We start from the raw sequence: 22,712 nt of genomic DNA on the forward strand, positions 1-22,712 counted from the left end.
TACAATATAAACTATTTCCTACGGCCTGTTTTCCTGGAAGCAGAAGTGAGATTTTTTTCTTTTTAAGTTTATCTCGAGACAGAACACATATAGACCATGAGCTCCTCTTCACTTACCATCAGCATCTTCAGGTCTGCCCGTTCAGCAGGGTTCTTAATTAAGCTGAAAGATAAGAAAATAAATTAGAAGGGGGGAAAAAGAAAAGAAAAAAGTTGCTACCTGCAAAGCCACACTCTCTTGCTTGCCACAGTCGGGAGCAGCACCACAGATTGGGCAGAGCCAGGCAGATAGAGCCGTAAAAGGCTCTTATTCGCAGTTCCAACTCAACCCCACCCACACAGGCCACCCACAGATGGGTCATGGAGCCTGGGAGCAGGCCACAGTCCCACTAATAGATATGATTCTCCCCCTCCGGGAAAAGGAACAGGTCGCCTTGCAAACAACCACACCGAAGTTACTAGTGTGCCCGTCCACATATACCTAAATGTCAGTCATTTGCAGTCTAAAAGGAGGGTGGGGAATAATAAAGGGTGGGTTCACACATATAGCAGCACCCAAGGTTTGTGTGAGCACTAGCAGCTCCAGGAGCACACACTTCCTCCCTCATCCTCACATAAGCCTCTACTTCCTGTCCAAGTTCTGATATTTTTTGCTAAAAACAGCAACTCCTCTCCTCCCACCCTGAATAACTAAGGAAATAGGAAAGATAGAACCTACAGGGGGCAAAATTATAGATCACAGAAAAGAGTTTTACAAAGCACAGTTGAGAACCTGATCCTTTGGAGAGGACCAGAACTAGGAGGTACCTCAGGCAGTGGAGTGGTATCAAGAAGCCTAATTTGCATAGCCAGTGTGGTGTAGTGGTTAGAGTGCTGGACTAGGACCAGGGAGACCTGAGTTCAAATCCCCATTCAGCCAGGATACTTGCTGGGTAACTCTGGGCCAGTCACGTCTTTCTCAGCCTAACCTTCTTCACAGGGTTGTTGTGAAAGAGAAACTCAAGTATGTAGTACACTGCTCTGGGCTCCTTGGAGGAAGAGCGGGATATAAAATGTAAAAAAAAACCAAAAAACCCTGTCTTACAGGAGCAAGTTGAGGATCATAATCTGTCTGAAGAATGCTCTCTTACACTGCCTGAGACTGCAGTCTCGGCATATCCTGCCCTACTTCCCTTCAGGGAACCCAGCTTCTGTAACTGGGATTTGGAGTTAGTTACAGATGTCGGGTGCCCTGACAGAGGTAGGGAAGGATATGCCAAGGATGAATGGGTTCGGAAGTCGCGAGCAAACTTGGCATATCAGAACTTGCACAGGAAGCAGAGAACTGGGGGGAGGTGGGAATACATGCACTCCTGGAGCTGTGGGTGCTCACTCAAACCTCAGGTGCCATTGTACATGTGAACCTGTAGAAACTCTCCTGCCTGTTTGGATGGAGCCAATTCTTACTCATGAGAACAGCTATTTCCCAGCTTGGTGGATAGGATTACAAAGCCACTATGTAAGTGGCATGATGCCCTTGAGATTATATAGTGTCCATGTGCTACCAGACACCTTCCCACCCAGGGCTCTGCCCTGCCTGTTAAGAAAGCAAATCCTTACCATTTATTTACAAACTCCTGGAAGTCTTGAGTGAAGACCCCGTTCGGCAGCTTAGGCGGCGGCTGGGAATACAAGGGGGAGAAAACGTACAAGGGTAAGGGGCGCGAGGATCACAATGCGGATGGGTAGCAGCTTCCCTGAAACACACAGCACTGCAACCTGGGAGGCAGAGGCCACTGGAGCACGGAGATTAAGTGCTAGGGAAAAGGAAGGACTTGCAGGGATTGTGTGAACTGGAGGAGCTAAGGACCTGTGTCAGGCCCTGAGCCTCAGTCTGAGAGGGTGGAGGCGACGGCTACGCTTCTCAGAAGCTGCAACAGCAACTGCAAAAGGCGACTTCTCTTAGCCTGGAAACCTGATGTGGAGTAGCCTACTGCTGTTCACCAGAGAGCTGTTGCTATGACTGTATGCATACTACATTGTGAGATCGAAACTCAACAAGATCCAATATCTGCTGCACAATGCAACACCTCAACAACTTGGCCTTTGGTTGATAAAAATTATATATATAAGCTGCTAGCCTATCATGGCTGCAAAGAAGCGGCAAGAGATGGAGGAGTAAAACATAGCTCCGCAGGGCCTTGGTACCCTGGACTACTTGTTCTGCAGGCTCTGTCGCCAAGTCTATCTGCTGTCTCCTAGTAGTGATGTGCACGGAACCACGTAGGCGTGGTCCGGCACTGGGGGGGGGTCTAGCTTTAAGGGTGGGGGGTAGTACTTACCCCTCCCGCCGCTCTTCCCCCTCCGGCGCGGCAGTTAAAGGTGTAGTTTTGGGGGCGGCAGCGTTCCTCCCTGCCCCCGTCGTTGCCTGGAAGTTCTGAAAACTACCAGCACGCATGTGTCTGTCGCGACGGGCGCGCATGGCAGCGACGGGCGCGCATGGCAGCGACGGGCGCGCATGGCAGCGACGGGCGCGCATGGCAGCGACGGGCGCGCATGCGTGCTGGTATTTTTCAGAACTTCCAGGCAACGACGGGGGCAGGGGCGGCAGGGCGGAATGCTGCCGCCCCCAAAACTACACCATTAACTGCAGCGCCGGAGGGGGAAGAGCGGCGGGAGGGGTAAGTACTACCCCCCGCCCTTAAAGCTAGACCACCCCCAGTGCTGGACCGCCGGACCGGCCAGGTTCTGAACCGGTTCGGAGGCTTCTAACATGGCCTCCGGACCGGTTCGTGCACACCACTATCTCCTAGTCCACAAACGTTTATGCCTCCACATATGTTTTTCTTTCCAATGGCAAAGGACTCACTGGCATTTTTGCTACAACAGATTAGTTTTTATGAATATGCTCTCAGCAGTAACACCATGGTCTGTCTGGCCAACCCTGCTCTCTTATTTTCTAAACTTCTTCTGTTGACTTCCAGTGTGTGTGTGTGTGTGTGTGTGTGTGTGTGTGTGTGTGTGTGTGTGTGTGTGCGGGGTGTTTGCTGGCACATCTCCCACCCACCCACCCACCCCGTTGGTACTATTGTGCTCCATAAACTCCAAATGATGTCTCAACTGCACCCTTTCTGCTTTGCTTTTCTCCATCTCCTCACTTCTCCTACTGGTGCATTTAAACGCCTATTTAGAACTTGCCTCTCCACCCTGGCACTTGATTGAGCTGGCCCATCTCCCGTATTCTTCTGTTCCTCCTTGTGTCTCTCGCCTTATTTAGACTGCAAGCTTAAGGGCAAGGCCCTTGTTGGCTTTTTGCTTCATGCACAGCATCCCATTCTTGTAGAGACTACAGAAATAATCAACAGCCCACAGGAAACAGACAATTCCCACTAAATGGTTCCCTTCCAGCACTTGGATTCTATGAAATTGATGTAGCTAAATTAGCAAAACCAGTCTTGATTGTGGGGCTTTATTTCCATCATAAATTCTGAACGGAGGGGAAATGTAGATTGGGAAAGCACACAGCAAGGGCCAGGCAAAAGGGACGAAGCAAAGGCATATGCTGCACTGAATGCACGACTCCTACCATTTCTCCATCTCCTCCTCCTCCTCAGCCATGAGGACTAATTCAAGGTAAAGCCCGATTTAGTACCAGGTTCTGGATCTTGTGCACCACAGAAACACAAACATGCAACATTATATTCCCCGCCACCCAGGTTATTTTAAAATTATGAAGAAAAAGGCCTACAGCAAAGAGGAGGCTACTGCAAGCCACCCACCTCATTGACAATGTAGTCCAGCAATTCAAAGATGGCCATTGCCGGCCGGCTGTCCATCCCGTGGCCTGTAGTGTTGAAGGAACAAAGAGGGTAAGGAACTGCACATGCACACAATCAGCATGCACTTCCGAGAGTCCTGTCGCTCATCGGTTCCCCACCAGCAAGCACTATACACATCAATAGCTCTGGCTCCAAGATTCTGGACAAAGAGGGTTGAGCAGAGGAGCAGATGCGCTATATAGCTGGAGCTCTCAGAAAATCTGAGAAGGGCACCACATGAGGACATGGGGCTGTGCTAGGTGAGGCCAGTCCAACGGTCTTAATCTATGACCTGCCATTTGATCTCTTTCTCCTGTGCTGTTCTTGCTGTCTCAGCAGGCAGCCCAAAAAAATAAAAGGGGGGCAGGAGGAGGTTTACCAATCCCCTGGTGGGCTGCCATATGTGGCTGGGGCTTGATGGGCCACAAGTTGCAAAGGTATCTGCCAGACTGACAAGCAAGAACATAAGCAGCTACTGCTAATTAGCAGGAACATTACTCTTAAGTATGTGTTTCATGGTCCTCTAGTAGTATCTTTCTGCAGAAAGGATGCTAGCACTCAAGCCTGCATTGAGGCCACACCCTTTGACTTGGAAGACCTTGCCATACATCCAAGAAGTATGGAGACGAGTTTATTTTATTTATTTATAGTATTTGTATCCTGACCCTCCAGTATGAAGTATCTCTAAAAATGTGGGATTTTAAGTGTTGCTTCTTTTCACGAAAGAGGTAGTCTGACCAAGAAACACTAGTACTGAAGGTAGGAAAAGGGAAAGTGGCAAATCTAAGGAGTGCTGAAGAATGAATTCTTGATGAAGAACATTTTTCATGATGCTGTGGCAACCAAAGGAGAACTAAGTAGGTTGGCAGTTGCCCTGCCCTTTGAGGGGAGGGACTAGAAATGCCAGTTTTTAGGCTTTCTTTCTAGTTGTAAACAATTTCCTGTGTGACTACACAAAGACCACAATGGATAATCAGGAATGTCAGCTGCTCCCTTAAACCTCCCTTAGGTTAACAGACTTTATTTCTTGGGGGAAAGTTTTTGCTGCCAACATGATTGTTTTAAAAAGTGCCCAGCCTATAATTTCAAACTCTGCTCTGTTCTATTGAGGCTGAGCATTTTTCAGGCGCCAGTCAAAAGGAACACTAAGAGACCCACCCACCTCTTTCCCCACGGCAAGTGAGCAGACTGGAAGAGAGAGCCTATCAGAATCCAGACCTGTAATCTCCTTTTGCCTAGCCCATCCCACAGGCAGGTACACAGTCCTCTGATGAATGGAGCCCACATTTTGCACACAGGTACAGCTCTCGTGTTTAGTTCTAGCATTTTTTGGTCCTTTGATTTCAAATAAATGCCCACACAATGTTTAGGGAGGCATTACCATAAAATCCCAGCGAGAAAGCTCTGTATTTTTAGAGTTGAAAACATATGCCACTTCATTCTGTATTGTGATATTTATGAGGAATCCAGGAAGAAACTCACTTCAAGAGTGCTAGTCGTCTGTCTCATTTGGAAGACATACTTAAATGCAAGCTCTCTTCTGGCTAATCAAGTGAAACATATTAAACATTTAGAGCTGCCAAATTTGCACAACGGTTGAAGAAAAAAATATACACTGAAGCTAATGTGGTGAATAATAAAGATTCATAGAAATTTAACCTCTGGACCCTTATATTGTACTAACCAACTTTCCTTCAGTCATTACTGACTGTGCCTGAACTTAATGTATTGATTGCCCTTGATCTTTTACTGACTTTACTGGAACCACTTGTGCTTATTGTCCAGTTTATAATTTGCAGTATGAAATATTCACTTTCTTAGCCAAACAATAAAACAAAATTTAATTATAGCTAGGCTCAATTAATGGGTGGGTTCTCACGATCCCTGCTGCAGGAAGAAGAGGGGAAACTGGAGAGTCCCGAGGCATGCGTGCTTCTGCAGAGTGTGTTGTGAGAAGTGAGGAAAATGGCAGGCATCTCAGGCAGCATGCCAGCCTGAGCTCCTCCTCCTGAAATCAGTAATCTTAGATCTCCAATTCCCCCTTCCTTCCTGCTGACAGGATCGTGAGAACCAGCCTTCAAAAACCAAGCCCCAATGGCAGAAATCAGATTACCAGTAACCCCACTGCCCTTAGAACAGTTCCTACCACTAATAGGGCGTCCAGGAGGCCTAGGGCGTGGCGAGATACTGTGGGGTTCCCCTTCTGCCGCATCAACCAGGGGGCGGCCAAATATTGCTTCCAGTTCCTTGGCATCTGGTGGGGGAATGGGATACCTTCCAATTGACAACTCCACCAGGGAGAGGCCCATGCTCCAGATGTCAGACTGAACCGAATAGTGGGTGCCTTGTAAACGCTCAGGCTGCAAACAAGTAGATAGAAACGAACATTAGCTCAGCCTTGCAAGACTCCACAAAAATTACCACTCCTTAAGCATTTTAGTAGCAGTCTACCTGCCCACACATACTAATGTTGCTCATTGGTGACACATCAACTGAAGGAGTAAGAGAACCAGATTTTCGCTTTATAAAAGCTTCCCTAGCTTTAGTCACCACAAGTAATCAGGTTCAGTGTCTGTTTACAAGCCTGGGTTAGCAGAGCTTGGAAGTGGCAGCCGAGTTCACTAGATAGCAGAGGGAACCAGTACTTGCATCCAGTTACTGGAAGCTCTTCTTGTGTTATCAGAGGCTAGAACTGAGAATTGAAACAGCACTCTAATTCTGGATTAGAAATTTAAATCCACTCCCTAAATTGCCAACAAAGTTTGTATTTTAAAATGGGCATCCATTTATTGATTTAGGTTCTGTAACAGATGAGGGAGGAAAGAGTGTGGTTATAGACCTGCACTCCCCACCCCTTACAAACATGATTACTCCCCAGTTCTATATGTCTTCAGTTGAAGAATATCCACTGAAGGCAACATAGCAACTTGTTAAAATTAAACAAACCAGATTGCTTTAATTCAAACCACTGTATTCTCAGAGAACAAAATCACTGGTCATCTATATACTATGTCTGACACTTGTCATCTGTATACAACTACTTCAGTATACTACGTCATGCAGAACCAGGCTGTCACCTAGGCCCTGCATGACCTCTGAACCAGCCCAATTTCTGTCTTAATCTGTCTACTAGAGGCTCTTGTGGTATTGAGGTCTAGAATCACCCAACTGGTCCCAAAACAGTTGCCTGCCATGGCTGGGAACCAACCTAGACTACCACACTGTCCAATTCTTTACACCTACAACAAGTGTGAATAACATAGGGCTCCCAGAGCTCTTAAGAGTAAGTTTTTAAACAAGATAGGGCATTTCTTGCCCACAGGATTGAAGCAAGTCACTTGGAAACACAAGTGCAAAGTTACTGGAGATCAAAAAGAGAGACATGTTTACAACAGGACTTTTTTTTTACATTTCCCCCAATCATCCTTTCTAACATATACCAACACTTCACACATTTGACAATATAATTTTAGGAGAAGGCAGCAACATATTCAGCAGCTGTCGGACGGCACGAAAAACCACAGAAGGTGTCAGGTTAGGCAAGGTTAGACACTATGGGAGGAATTTGTCAATCTCTCTGTCCCCCATAAGAACTCTTTAACACTCCTAAACATGTCCCTGAGGACTAGGTAACCTTCAGGGACATATTTAGAGGTGCTAAGAGTGCTTCCAGGGGAAGGAGGACGTCCACCCCTCCTCCCCCGGCCACATCTATGTACAGTGAGTCTCTGGATTACTAGACACTGTGGACATACTCCATACCCTTAGTGGGGATGTGGGCTAATACGTGCTAATATACGATGAACTTGCAATCATATATTAACTGCTGTCCACAAATGAATGATGCAAACCAACCACTCCTGATATCAAAATGTTATAAAAGAGAGTGAAGTGACCTACAGACATATAGGATCGAGTGCCCACAAAGGAATTTGCCATTGAATCGATGAGCTGACCGCTGACCCCAAAATCGCAGAGTTTAATCTCTCCCCGGGAATTCACTAGGATGTTAGAAGGTTTCACATCTGCAAATTGATTTAAGAAGAAAGAAGATAACTAAAGGAAGGGAAAATATTGAAGACTAACTGTTGAGCAGACAATTCAAGTTATGGAACACTCATGAGGACTTCACATACTCAGTGTTCTTTAGGCAAGGACAGAGTCTGATGCTGGGTGCAAAATGAGCTCTCCTGAGAGTCTTGGTTTCAGAGTTTTGTTTAAGGACAAAAACTAAGAGCAAGTTCCTAGTTCAAGAACAGAAAACAGGCTCAGCATGCAGAAAGTTGCAGGTTCAGCATCTGGCATCTCCAGTAAAAAAGATCACATGTAATGGGTGGTGAGAGATCTTTCCAAGCCCTGAAAGCTTGCAGAGCAATTGCCAGTAGGAATGTGCACAAATCATTCCCTCCCCCCCCCGATTTGTTTTGTGCCCAAATCAAACCATTCCTGATTTGTTTTGTGTGCAAATCTGCCTCCATGAATCACCCCAGATTTGATTCAATTCAATATGGATTGATTTGGACCACTTATAAAGGTCCTAGGGGCACCAAATTTGGGTGGTGGGTGGGTCCCCCATGGGTGCCACCTACCACCCAAATTTCAAGGCAGTGGGGCACTTGGTTGATTTTTAATGATTATTTTTTAGTTTTTGATGATTTTGTATATTTCTGGCATAGGAAATGAGGATTCGAAGTCACCCTATCCTAACCCTAACATGGATCCCCAGCTTTCATTTTTTAAAAAAGCTAAGCTCTAGCCCTTGTAGAAGTGAAGTTATGGAGCAAAATGTGCGGTCACTATTTTTCAAATGTTTGGATTCTTTGGTGTCTAATAACTTTTCCTCATAATGAATCCCTATGACGATTCATTGCACACGTTCATTTCTTCTGTTCATTTTTGACTATCATTAGATAGTGCCAACTGTCAACTGCCTTGTGTCAACTACACCCCCCACATATCCACACACACTGGGGTACTTCAGTTTATTTTTTTTTTAGGAACTTTTGTTCAAAATTCATTTCTTCTGTGCATTTTAAAATTCCTAGAACAGAAACTGAGTAGTACCCCACAGCTTTGAGGGTGGGAGGGGGGTGTAGTTGGCACATGGCAGCTGACAGTTGGCACTGTCCAAAGACAGTCAAAATGAATAGAATGGAGCATTGGTTCACTTACGTGAAGGCTTCTTCTGGTTGCTGGGGCCAAGGACATCTCCATGGGTTATACCCCTCATGACCTCCAAGGCAGGACAGTTTTGATTTGCTATTAAAGAAAGAACATGCCTACTCAAGCCTGAGGGTGATAATCCCAGCCCAGTTCTTTCAGGCCAAGTTATGTAAGATATTATTATAGGAAGAAAAGTATAAAAACAAAAATACAGGAAGGCGAAGACATGAGGACTCAACATGATCCCTAAGTCAATAGCTCTGCGAGTCACCCTAAGAGCCCTATCCGTAAAGGCAGTCTTCCAGATCTTTAGTTATCAGGCCTATCTCAGTAAAAATCATATAAGATGCCTAATAGATGGTCTCCCAGGGACAGACAAGCATGCCAAACCAGGTGGGCCAAGATGTCCTTGGCCCCAGCAACCAGAAGAAGCCTCGACTGTAAGTGAACCAATGCTCCATTCTCTGCTGCTGGGGCCAAGGACATCTCCATGAAACATACCACAGCTTGTACTCCACCAGGGTGGGAGTGCTCTTGTCTATTCCTGGGGAAGCACCTGTCGTAAGACTCTCCTACCAAAAGCCGCCTGAGCTGAGGCGTGAGAGTCAATTTTGTAATGTCTTGTGAAAGTAGATGGACTTCTCCACGTTGCTGCCCTGCAGATTTCCTGTACTGGTGCATTCATGGAGAAAGCGGCCAAGGTCACTGCTGCCCATGTAGAGTGAGCAACTATATGTGCAGGAGGCCTGAGATGTTGGACATCATATGCCATTGCTATGCAGGCCCTGATCCATCTTGCAATTGTAGATGATGAAACGGCCATTGCCATGGATCCAGGGAGGAATGAGACAAACAAGAAGTCTGTGGTTCTAAATGATGCTGATCTTTCCATATATTTCTTGAGGCAATGTCGGACATCTAACTTGTGCCATTGCTTTTCTTTCATGTGCACTGGATGTGGACAAAATGACGGAAGGAAGATGTCCTGAGATTGGTGAACCTTGTCGGTTCACGTGGGCTTTTGCCATTGTGTTGTCCGTTCTTACTAGGACGTGCCTGCTCTACAGTGTCTGTTGGAATGCTTCCAAAGCTAGACGAATGGCTCGCAGTTCTAGCCAGTTTATACTGTGTTCTCTCTCCTGTGGAGACCACATCCCCTGTGCTGACAAGTGCAGGCAGTGTGCACCCCAGCCCATGTTGCTGGCATCTGTGGTTATCAGTTTTGGAGGGTCCGAGAACTGCTTTCCTTGTAGAAGATTTTGGGGCACCAGCCACCAAGTGAGAGACTTGCGAACCTGCGTTGGAAGCTGTAGCCATAGGCATTTCTTCTGGGCAATGGCCAGCTGGTACGGTAGTAGAAACCACTGTAGGGTTCTTAAATGAAAGCGTGCCCATGGGACTGCCTCTAATGTGGCAACCATTAGTCCCAGGATTCTTGCCAGCATTGTAAGCAAGACTGCTGGTGTCACAAGAGCCTGCCTGATTTCTGATGTGATGGTCAGGTTCCAATCCCAAGGTAAGAATAACCGGTCCCTTTCTGTGCCTATTACCACCCCCAGATGTTGAAGTCTGTAAGTTGGTGTTAGTTGGCTTTTTTCCAGGTTGACCAAGAAGCCATGCTTCTCCAGGGTTAACAGAGTTGTTCCTAAGTTGTGCACAGCTGCTTGTCTTGAGCGCGACTGGAGAAGAAGGTCATCCAAATATGAGAATATCTGGACTCCCTGTAGACGTAGATGGGCCATGAGTGGTGCCAGAACCTTTCTGAACACACGGGGAGCCGAAGAGAGTCTGAACAGGAGAGCTGTGTATTGGTAATATAATCCCACATATTTGAACCTGAGGAGATTCCGACTGCCCTGATCAATGGGAATAGGCAGATATGCCTCTTTGAGATCTATTGATGACATCAAGTCCAGATGGTGGAGAGCCTCTGACACTGATCTCAATGTCTCCATCCTGAGGTGCTTGCGTTTGACCCATTTGTTCAGATATTTTAGGTCCAACACGGCTCTCCTTGACCCATCCTTTTTTGGGACGGTGAACGCCCCTTCCCTCCTGATGGGAGGAAATTGGTTCCACTGCTCCAATATCTTCCATGTGCAGAATTGCCTTTCTGAGTTTGATAAAAGAGCGTGATCAGGGCATTGGAATGAACCTGTGAAGAGGAGGGGCATCTATTTTGTACCCCTGTTGGACAACATTCAGGACCCATCTGTCCGTGATGGAGGATTCCCAAGTGTGAAAATAATCTGAAAGACGGCCTCCCAGTCTGATTGTCTTTAAGACATTGCTGAGGCTTGGCCTGTTTGTTTTGTGTGAATGGCTGCTTGTAGTTCCTAGTGTTTCTGTAGGTATTACATTGGTGGTTCCAAGAACCCTTTTAGTTTCTGAAATCTCTTTCCCAGCCCCAGAAGGACAAGAATCCTCGAAGGGCTGAGACTGCTGGAATGACCTCTTAAAGGCTGGCCTTTCAGGTTTACGTGGCACTGATGACATGGTCTGTCTTTTGTCTGATTCCACCAGGATATCTTTCAAAGCAGCCTCCCCAAACAACTTGGTGCTGCCGTATGCTACTGCTGTCAGGTTGTTTTTCGACGTAGCATCTACTTGCCAACTCTTCAGCCATAGATATCTTCTTCCAACAACCAATGCTGCTAAGGCACGGGATGAAAATCTAATTGAATCCAAGTTTGCATCAGCCACGAATGCTTGTGCCTTCTGTATCTTCAGCAATTGTATCATTTTAATGGGTTCAGATGGCGGTTCGTTAAGCAAGTCATCCACCCATAAGAGTGAGGCCCTGGCCACCATAGAAGCTGCTGCTGCCGTGCGTGTGGCTAACAAAAAATGATCATGGATCCTTTTAAAGGCAAATTCTGCCTTTTTATCTGCAAGGTCCCTCAGGGTGACTTCCCCATCCCTAGGGACCAATGAGCCAGAGACTAGTTGTGCTATGGGAGCGTCTGCATTTGGTGTTCTCAACAGTTCTGACGGGTCTTGCTGAAAGGAATAAAAACGGTTAGCCACAACCATTGGCTTTCTATTTATGGCAGGCAGTAATCATTCTTGTTTAATCACCTCTGTAAACACCTCTGGCATAGGTAAAAGCATGTCCCTAGGCTTTGACCTGGGGAAAACCAGGTCCCCTTTTTCAGATGGTGCTGACTGAGTTCACCTTTGCTTGTAACCCTATTGTGGTAATAACTCTTGTCATAAAGGGATTAAAATCTTCTGAAAAACAAATGCTGAGAAACGTTGCCAGATTCTGGATCCTCCCCCCACCCTCCTTATCAGGGATGGAATCAAGGTCCTGGTTATCCCCATCAGGTATATTTATTTCCTCCTCAGGATCAGCCTCAAGCTCAATAACAGGATTTATCCCAGTCTTTTGTTTTTTAGAAAGCAGGGTCCAAGGATTAAGCACCTCAGGGTCCTCAGAGTCTTGTTCAGATGCTTCAGAAGAGTGTAAGATCTTAGATTTACATTTTGGATTCTTAGACCCCCTTTTGTTTTTACGGTGTTTCTTTTTACGGCTTGCCTTTTTGGGAGGCGGACTGACAAGAGTCAGGAGGAGGAAGAGCTATCAGTAGAAGAATACCCCCTCCTCCTCTTCCTTGATTTTCTCTCTTTTTTGTGAGGCCTGACCTGATGGATGGTATCTATGATGGCATTCCTAAACCAGGCTTGCCACTTGGGGGGTGGGTGGGTACTACCTTTGGGAGACTAGAGAGAGGTGCTGATGGGCCTGCCTAGGGAGTATTCCCTTTCAAGGACGAACCCCCTGGCCCTGTCGCCAAGTCCTTCTTCCATTCCCGGATGCCCCCCGTTTCCTCCCTTGTTGATGCTAGGGCCTTCCGCGAGGTATCTGTCACCTCCGCGCTGCACTCCTTTCCCCACACAAAACAGGGCTTTTTTCGGCAGCCCGCACCATCTTGCAGGGTATCGCCGCCGCCATCGCTGCCACACCTGCCCTTCCCGGACTTCAATTGCTCTGATCTCTGTGGATGTGAGATGGGGAGTTGGTATGGTAAGAGCTCTTTTTGCCTGGAGGGCGAAGATCGAGTGGTGCTTTGTCTTCCAAGCGTCCCTCGTGCTCTGGCGGCAACGCTGACTGAAGGATGCGCCTGGCCACTGAACTGCAAGTCTTGCGACCTGTTGGCAGGAGACTCTCCACAGTCCCAGCAGCGTCTGGCACAGATGGCTTCAAGCCGGCTGATGCTGACACTATCTGCGCAGGTCGATGGGGCAGAGGCGCCTCAAAGGCTCGTCTCCCCCGTAAAAGTCTCTCCTTGCCTCTTTCCTTTTGTTACAAGGATAACCCTGTACTATCCTGTGTGCTCCATGCACCACGAAAGTAAGAGCAGGAGGGGTGGAGGGGAAAGGAGAAGGAAAAGATACAATAGAAGGGGTTTTTAATATATATTTTACAAGAAGGTAGAGAAGGAGAAATAAAGAAGAGGATTTTCAGATGAAAATAGATAATTGGATAAAAATAAGAGGGGTTAGTGAAGAGACAGATTTGAATGCTATCTGGAGCTACGAGGACAGAAAGAACTGGGATGGGGTTATCCTCCTCAGGCTCGAGTAGGCATGTTCTTTCCTTAATAATAAATAAAAACTCTCCTGCCTTGGAGCTTGTGAGGGGTATAACCCACGGAGATGTCCTTGGCCCCAGCAGCAGAGAAGAAATGAAGGTGTGTAATGAATCCTCATAGGGATTCATTGAGGAAAAGTTATTATACACCAAAGAATCCAAACACTTGAAAAATAGTGACCACACATTTTGCTCCATAACTCCACTTCAACAAGTGGAGTCCAGACCCAGAACTGCTTAGCTTCAGCACAGTGAACACCTCACATGCCTTTTCTTCAAGGAATGTACAAGCAATAGTTGCAAAACATTAAGTGAGCCCCGAGGTAGAGCTTCTTGAACACATTCTCCCTCTAATTTGTGACAGTACAGATTGTGGAATGGGGGTGGGGGGGAATCCATATGATTTGCAAAGTCAAACCTTGGAAACTGAATAATGTCAAGTCAGTCTACAAATAAATCCATTGCTTTTGCATAATGTATTTTGATTGCGGAATCAGAATCCTCTTGGCACAGAATATAAAGAGTCTGGGCCAACGGCTGGCTGCTCTCTCACCTCTGTGCATGATCTGGTGCTTCTCTCGTAAATAAGCCAATCCACGCAGAACCTACGTAGGAAAGCACATGAGGGGAGAGGAAGAGGTCAGAGCAAGCCCAGGATTCCAAAAGCAGAAGCTTGAGGAAAGAAACCAGATATAGTACCCTGAAAAATTGTTAAGTTCTTTAACCCAACTGTAAGGAAAACAAACTTCTCTACATGTTGGTCAATATAAAGGAGATTGCATAAGGGGAAGGGAGGCTCTTCCACCTCCTCTACAGTCTGGCTGGTTTCCTCCCACTGTACTGGCTAATATGAGATAACTGGCCCCAATTACAATTACATTCAACTCCCACTGCTATTCTGTGATCTTATTACAGTATTTGAAGCGAGCTTTAGTCAGCACAGAGAACTTGCCAAGTGATGTTGCTGCTTCTGCTCCTTCCTGATTCCTCCCCTCCCCTCCCATTTCCATCCTCATACTTTCCAGCCAAGTGGCTGCATGTTGTGACAAATGCAAACCTTCTCATCCCTCTTTCAGAAATTTAGGTCTTCACTATAACCCCCATGTGTGGGTCCTGCATGCCCTCTGCTTGTTTCCAGAGAAAAGGGGTAGCAGTGAGTGCAGCACAAATTAATTTTTCCATTGTCCATTAAACTTGCAGAGATTCAGGAATCACACTCAACAAGGACAGTGAAACACTTCTCTTCATGTGAAAGGAGCAAGGAACCTTCAAGATCTGTGCAAAGCTTTCAGTTTCATAGCCTGCTCTATCCCAAAAGGTCAATGCAGTTAACCAATCTGATGGGTCTTTGTCCCCAAAGAGTTTGCAATTTAAGCCCATTATTGTGACACCCCTTATTTCACAGAAATGATGACTTTGTCATCCTTTCCCTCTGAAGATAGCCAGTATTATTCCCATTTTACAGACTGGAAAACTGATGCCACAAGTGTTTTGCCCTAGGTTTTCTTTGGCGCCCTTACCCCACCAGGTTTGTAATCAGGACCAAGCACTCCACATAAGCTCTTACAACACATGGAACACAAAACTCAGGAGAAGCTGGAAGGATGGCAAGAAAGGCAAAACAACAACAACAACAAAAACAGGCAACTTGGAGCCCATAGAAGGATTTAAGGAAGATGAGCTCAGTGTGGATAAAAGGCAAGGCAAGATCACACAATTTGTCAAGAAAGGTGGAGGCATACTTACCGCTATGCTGACTTCTCCCAAGATTTCTTCTGGAATTCTCTTGGCTTCTTTCAAAACCTGATCTAGGGAGCCTCCATCCTAAATTCAGAGGGAAAGGATTAGCTGACAGAAAGACCAAAAGGTTCTTGCAAGCTTCAATGGGGGACTCAGCCCCCGTTCACACAACCCTGGTTTTAGCGCATAGAGGTAGAGCAAAACCAATCTTTCCCCCCAGCTAAACAAAAAGGTATATGCTGTTCCACCCTGAACAGTTTTGATACACTATTCGGGAAAACCAACAAATAAAATGTTTGCTTCTTCAGGTCTTTCACGAATGCAAGTTTAGCTTAGAGTACATTACAATTTTTTTTGTGTACATTTATATACAACCCCATAAAAAAAGCCCCTGGGTGGTTCACAATATAAGAGATCAAGGGACAGAGATCACAGGACAGGCGACAGCACATTATTAACTACAGTCTGAGGGCCCGAGAAGCACAGCTCCAACCACCCAAAAGCAATTTAAAAAAAAACAATGTATGAAAAATGTGGTGGTTTGGTGTATCTCAATGGATCAAGAATGTCCCCGCTGTCAATTTGGCATGTGGTCAGAACTGTCAAGAGCATGTTCTTGGCTGATCTGAGGTGAGAATGACTGGCTGCAAGTGAGGAGATGGGTTCCTCAGAGGGTACCAATAAGTCTGCCATTTAGTCTTTATCATTTGTCACATCAATCTATCTTATGCAAACTAATGTACCATCGTTACTTTGCTCATAACCACCCTATGAGGAAGATCACGGCCATTCTATTTGTGCACACGAGGAATCAATGCCAGGAGAATAGAACCTGTCCCGGAGCAAGCAGATGGCCAAGCTAGGATTTGAACACTGACTCCAAGGAGAAAGTACAACACTCCACACACAAGACAACAGCAGTGTAGACACTAGCTGAGCCTTTTAGCTCTTGCAGAATTTTCTCCCCTTGATCAGGAGGCTCACCAGGATAATGTTTGACAATTATGGGCATAATGTGTTGTAACTGCTTTACAAATGCAGGATTCACCGAGCCCTGCATCTGACTCAGTCGTGAGATGGCAGTATCCTCCCTGTATTATGGGTGATGGGGAAACTAAAGCAGTGTTGTAGGGGGAGAAAAGGAGAGATATTGTAAACCACCCAGAGGCATAAGTTTTGGGCAGTATATAAATATGAATAAAATAAATAAATATTCCCTTTTCTGCTAGAGTCTGCACTATATGTATGCTTGCCTTACAGTGAAATTGGTAAGACATGTCTGCAGCACCTCTCGATTCACCTTCATCCATATAACCTGCTAATTTGCCCTGCTCCAGACGCCGCTTTGCTTCAGGATGTCCCACTTTAGACAAGCGCTGCCAGAGACAGAACCTTGCCTGTCACGGCATCCGAACTGGGGAACACCCTCCCCATAGGTGGAAGGCAAAGGCTGTTGTGGTCTCCAAAGCTTTCAGCAAGTTATGACTGCAGAACTATTCTTAATTATCATTTTATGTTGCTTTTTACGTGGATGATGCTCCACTGCCAATGTCATCAATTTTTATTGTTTTGTATGTAAGCTGTGCTTTTTTTTTTTTTTTAAGCTTGTGTGTAAACCACCTTAGCAATCATTTTAATCACAAGGCAGGGTATATATCTTTTAAATAAATATCCTCACCTGGTACAAAAAAAACAAAACACACTGCTCCCTGCTGTTCACAGTGTTAACATGATGTTAGAATAGTACACATTCATTCAAACACAATATGGCAATTTTCATGCCCCAAGCATTTCCTACATAGTCACCAGAGTCTGGTGCACTGGCAACAAAATCCTTGGTACTGAACAAGCTCTCTGTCCTTGTTTTGGAAGGAAGCATGTGGAAAAGAGAGGATACAGTCTCACCATGTGCTCCATGCAGATGCTGATCTCCCCATCACTGTAGAAGGCGCCATAAAAACCCACAATGTATGGAGAGTTGCACTCATGAAGCACCTGGAGCTCACGAATGATCTGATTTCGGATGGCAGGTTTGATTTCCAAGTGGATCAGCTGCAAAGAGAGAAGATCAAGGAATGATGGACACAGAGCAGCCTCCCAATCTGACTGCACAGAAACCTTGGCAGCCTTTTAGTCAGCCCCACATCTCCATAGATTGCAAATCCTGGAAGGAAAAGACTGAGGATTTACGGCAAAGTTTCACCTTGAGTGTACTGCACCAACTAATGAGATGAAAGAATTTAAGACAGGAAAGGTTAAAAAGCCCAATCCCCACACACACTACTCTCAGAACTGGTTAAAAGAAAAACAAACTAATTACAGCCCATAAGCTACTATTATAAACACTTATCAGGTTAGCCAAGAGGCTTTAACATGGTTATAAGCATCAGGTTATGCACCTGGTTAAACCTGCTAGTTTTGGCTTGATGTGTTTTGATGTGTTTGTGCTGAAGAAGAAAAGGTTGTTTCACACACTACTGATTTTGCAACCAGCTGGTTTTATTTGAAATTTAGTGGCATTCCAAGACGTTGATTCTGTGTCCCTTCTTTTGCCTTAAATTTGTTGTCAAGTTGGAGCCATGCTCGTTTTTCATATCTTAGGTTTTGCAACATTAAAGACTTTACGTAACAAGTGAGCACATCACACATCCTAAAAGCTTTCAGGATCTGGCTTTCCAACAAGTCTACTTTGCAAAGGAGAGGTAGGGAGCAGAAACAACACTGGGCTCCCCTCCTGCAATTCCCAAACCTTTGTTACAATTGCAGAAAGCATAATAATAATTATTATTTTCTGCAATTAATAATAATTGCAGAAAACATTATTATTATTATTATTATTATTTTACATTTATATCCCGCTCTTCCTCCAAGGAACCCAGAGCGGTGCACTACATACTTGAGTTTCTCTTTCACAACAACCCTGTGAAGTAGGTTAGGCTGAGAGAGAAGTGACTGGCCCAGAGTCACCCAGCTAGTTTCATGGCTGAATGGGGATTTGAACTCGGGTCTCCCCGGTCCTAGTCCAGCACAAATTCATGAAGGATGGGGCTATTTGAGGAAAACCCAAAGCAACAACTACGGTGTGCTCAAACAGTCAAACGAATGCAGCAGGATGGTGATTAAAATGCAAAATACAGGGCAGATTTTTTAAAGGCTTAAAAGGAACATTTTACTGACCAAATGGTACATCTAGAAAAATCCCAGATCACCTGGCCCTCCAGGCACCTAAAAATTCAGCATTGCTGGTGAGGAAATATTTGTACTTTTTCTAGCCCCAGGGAAGCACAAATACCAAAATTTTGACATGGATTTCTAGGAGCTTGAAATGCTTCCCTAGCCATCTCTTTCATGCTAAGCACCCATTCAAATAACTTATTCCTGCACACTACATTCCAGATTAGCGATAATAGTCTGCTGCAGCAAGATGGTTGTGCCCTGACCTTCTATAAGCATTTGTTGAAGAACCACAATGAGACTTGATTATCCTTTCGGTGCAACTGAACCAAACAAAATTCACTTCATGGGTTTATTATTGCGGCTTCATCACTCCTTTGGCATTGCTGGCTCACTCCAGATGCCCCAGAGCTGCCTTCAGCTTTCTTTCTCCCACCTCCACCTCACCTTCCTTGCCATGATAAGCCCTGAGGGTTTGTGTTGTACTTTGGTGACCACCCCGCCATTGCCGGCTCCAAGCTCCGAAATCCTTTCAAAATCGTCATCTTTCAGCTCTCCAACTTTGGCCTTCTGAGTAAGAAAAGCCTCCAACCGCTTCTTCTGCTGTTCATCCAGCTCCAGTTCTTCCAGTTTCTTCTGGAGGTCGACAAGATGTGCTCTGAGAAAAGCAAAGAGAACTGTTGGGTCTGCCAAGATTCCTATTTTATCCCCGCTGCTCCACCAAAGCTGGAAGTATGCCTATTGCTAGCTACAGGTTAAGCCTGTGATTAATTTAGAAAATAAACCCTTCTGGGTTGTCATAACTCTCCAGATCTTGGTGCTGGTGCCTAAAAACTAAGTATTTTCCTCATTCTGTATAATGTTGACTCCAAACATTCCATGTTAGCTCCTAAAAATTTGAAGCTTGTGCAAGATACTCTGGACTACTGAATGCAATTCCTAGAGGGGATCAGTGAGCTATCCACAGATAGGCAGGTGATTTACACTCTTCCCCTTCAGTCTCATGAATGAAACAAATGTTTTCTTGAATCAACAGCCTTTTTGTACTTTTTAGTATACTTCTAGTGAGTTAGGCCCTATATGCAGAGCTAATTCCTAGGTCATGGGCTGAGAGTACACTTATACCTATTGGGCTTCAGCAAGATGGCTCCAAGCCTGGATGGGAGACCACCTGGGAGCCCCATGGCAAACCACTTCAGCTTCAATGATGCAAGGAAGGTAGGATTATAAATGCTATAAAAATGCTATAATATAAGTAAATAGATCTTCTTTCCCAAGAAGTAGTCCTTAACCCCATAGGACCTATATTACCTAGATTCTGTTCAGTTTTTTGTTCCCCTCCCCAGTGTTAGTTCCCCAAACTCGAAAGCCAAAATCCAGACCTACATTTGGCTCCCTAAACCCCTTTCCTCACCCATAAGCAACTGTCTTAAATGTACACACCACCTCTGCCAAAGATCCCTTTCACCACACTCTCACCCATCAGATAACTCAACCTCCAATCCCCATATAATGCTCTCCTATCTTCAACTCCCTCCTTGGTTTCCTGCACTTTATTCCTTGCCTCTCCATACCTTCACAATACATAATCTTCAAATATAATATATTCAGTGTATGCAAATGAACTTTAGATTCTTTAACTTTTAAATACTTGTTGCCAAAAGAAAAGTAGCATATTTTGAATCTTCATTGTATTAACAAAAATTAAAATTAAAGGTAACCCCTCTTTCAATTAACATCCCCCCTCACCCAATTCACTTCACTTCCCCATTAAGTACAAGTCTCACAATTGCACGTGATCACTTGACTCCCCCACAATTACCTTTTATCAGGATGCCTTCCCTGCCCTCTTTCACCCCCATCATGCTTACACATAAGGACCTTGAGGATAGCCTCTCCCAAAGTGTTAATCCCCTCACACTCCCAGCCATATACAGGTGAAACTCGGAAAATTAGAATATCATGCAAAAGTCCATTAATTTCAGTAATGCAAATTAAAAGGTGAAACTGATATATGAGACAGACGCATTACATGCAAAGCGAGATAAGTCAAGCCTTAATTTGTTATAATTGTGATGATCATGGCGTACAGCTCATGAAAACCCCAAATCCACAATCTCAGAAAATTAGAATATTACATGGAACCAAGAAGACAAGGATTGAAGAATAGAACAATATCGGACCTCTGAAAAGTATACAGTGTACTGTGCTTGATTGGCCAGCAAACTCGCCTGACCTGACCCCGTAGAGAATCTATGGGGCACTGCCAAGAGAAGGATGAGAGACATGAGACCAAACAATGCAGAATTGCTGAAGGCCGCTAATGAAGCATCCTGGTCTTCCATAATACCTCATCAGTGCCACAGGCTGATAGCATCCATGCCACGCTGCATTGAGGCAGTAATTGCTGCAAAAGGGGCCCAAACCAAGTACTGAATACATATGCATGCTTATACTTTTCAGAGGTCCGATATTGTTCTATTCTACAATCCTTGTCTTCTTGGTTCCATGTAATATTCTAATTTTCTGGGATTGTGGATTTGGGGTTTTCATGAGCTGTACGCCATGATCATCACAATTATAACAAATTAAGGCTTGATTTATCCCGCTTTGCATGTAATGCGTCTGTCTCATATAGCAGTTTCACCTTTTAATTTGCATTACTGAAATTAATGGACTTTTGCACGATATTCTAATTTTCTGAGTTTCACCTGTATAGTCTCTTTTGAGCAACATTCTACACATGGCATCTGGGTAGAGCCCAAACAACAATCATGGAAGAAACTAAGTACTGGGAGGGAGAAGGTGTGAGTGAATAATCATAATCCGTCTTAGATGAGCTATAAATCATGAGAAGCATAGCTTTTCCTGTAGCATCCCCATTCTACAGAAGTTTCCCCCACCAAAGACAACTCACAAGGCTAGCTTACTTCAGTCTCAATCCCCTATACATTTAACTAGGAAGAGGTCGTGGACACAGTGGGACTTGCAAGAAAAGACAGAGTTGTACTGTAAACACCCAACTTTTTATTTCATAAGACAGAGCTTTGGAGATGTTATCTTGTATTAACCCGTTAACTGGGCAGACCCCTGCTAACTGGGCAAAGAGGCACCTTTTGCCGTGGTGATTATCTTTATTTAGCAGGGGGAGAGTAACTGGCCCTATCCACCCCCAGCACAGTACTTCCAGTGACTGTTGTTGGTGTCTATCTTATGTTTCGTTTTAGAATGTGAGCCCTTTGGGGACAGGGAGCCATCTTGTACTGTAGCTATCTTACAGTAACATTGTAAACAGTCCTGAGACCACTTATTACAGAGTGGAAATGCAGTGTATGAATTTTAAGTTAAACTCCCTCAAATAAATAAATAAATAAATAAATAAATAGGGCAAGTAAATTCTAAGCTACCCTCTAGAGACACCACAGGCTCCTGTTCGTATCACCCATCTCCCAGACTCCCCACCCCACACTGTTCTCTTGCATTTATATGCCTAACCCCTCACTTCTATAATTGTCAACACTCCTCCCCAAACCTGTTTTCCCCACAGTCCCAGCCGCACTGCCAAGCTGCCACTCCTCCCTCAATCCCAGCTCCCTTCCAAAGGCTCTCCATACATAACTGCTGACAATCCCTCTCCCCATCCATGCCCATAATGGATTTTTACGAGTTATCTCCCCCCTCTACCCATCTATCTCGCTCCACAATCAGCTCCCCTCCCCTACTGCACAGTTCTTGAAAGTACATTTTGTCACCCACCCTCCACCAAGCTGTTGGTTTCCTCCTGCACCATCCCCAGCCTCCCTACAAATCCCTCCAGCCTCATATATGTCCTGTTACAGGAACTACTGCTACTTCTTCAGTATACGTCTCTGCCACATCCTCATGACCCCAGACCCCATGCTGTAATTAATTCACACACACACTGCACCCCTCAGATTCAGTCCCTCCCTTTCCTCATGTCTGTGTTGTCACACCCTCATCCCAACTCCACATATGGCATCTCTTAACACACCACTCAGTTCTCCACATCAGTCCCCACCCCACTTCTCAACAAACCCATGACCTCCACCCCCCCAATTCCTCATACAGCGCCTAAATCCAATATCCTGTGCAGCCCATCATATATCTCACTCCACTACCAGTTGCCCTCCTTTACTATTCCCATATTCACCCTCATCCTGTTAGTTTCTCTTATACCTGCAGGCCCAAACTGTGTTGTAAAAAAGCTTTGAGCACTGCACCAGG

At 45.2% G+C, this 22,712-nt stretch overlaps 1 protein-coding gene across 2 annotated transcripts in view; it reads right to left on the reverse strand.

Annotated features, from left to right (window-relative positions):
- The window catches only part of MAP2K2 (mitogen-activated protein kinase kinase 2), a 31,492-nt gene that overhangs the window by 6,708 nt on the left and 2,072 nt on the right, over positions 1–22,712 (reverse strand). For both annotated transcript variants that reach the window (XM_053299099.1, XM_053299100.1), the window contains exons 2-10: positions 18,915–19,125; positions 17,199–17,345; positions 15,300–15,377; positions 14,107–14,158; positions 7,697–7,821; positions 5,943–6,156; positions 3,758–3,822; positions 1,599–1,660; positions 117–162 (exon numbers count right to left, since the gene is read on the reverse strand). In XM_053299099.1, the coding sequence (XP_053155074.1) occupies positions 117–162; positions 1,599–1,660; positions 3,758–3,822; positions 5,943–6,156; positions 7,697–7,821; positions 14,107–14,158; positions 15,300–15,377; positions 17,199–17,345; positions 18,915–19,125 (1,000 nt within the window). The remainder of the gene's footprint in view (positions 1–116; positions 163–1,598; positions 1,661–3,757; positions 3,823–5,942; positions 6,157–7,696; positions 7,822–14,106; positions 14,159–15,299; positions 15,378–17,198; positions 17,346–18,914; positions 19,126–22,712) is intronic.

The sequence above is a fragment of the Hemicordylus capensis genome, chromosome 2 (genome assembly GCF_027244095.1).
Source record: "Hemicordylus capensis ecotype Gifberg chromosome 2, rHemCap1.1.pri, whole genome shotgun sequence".
NCBI lineage: Eukaryota > Metazoa > Chordata > Lepidosauria > Squamata > Cordylidae > Hemicordylus > Hemicordylus capensis.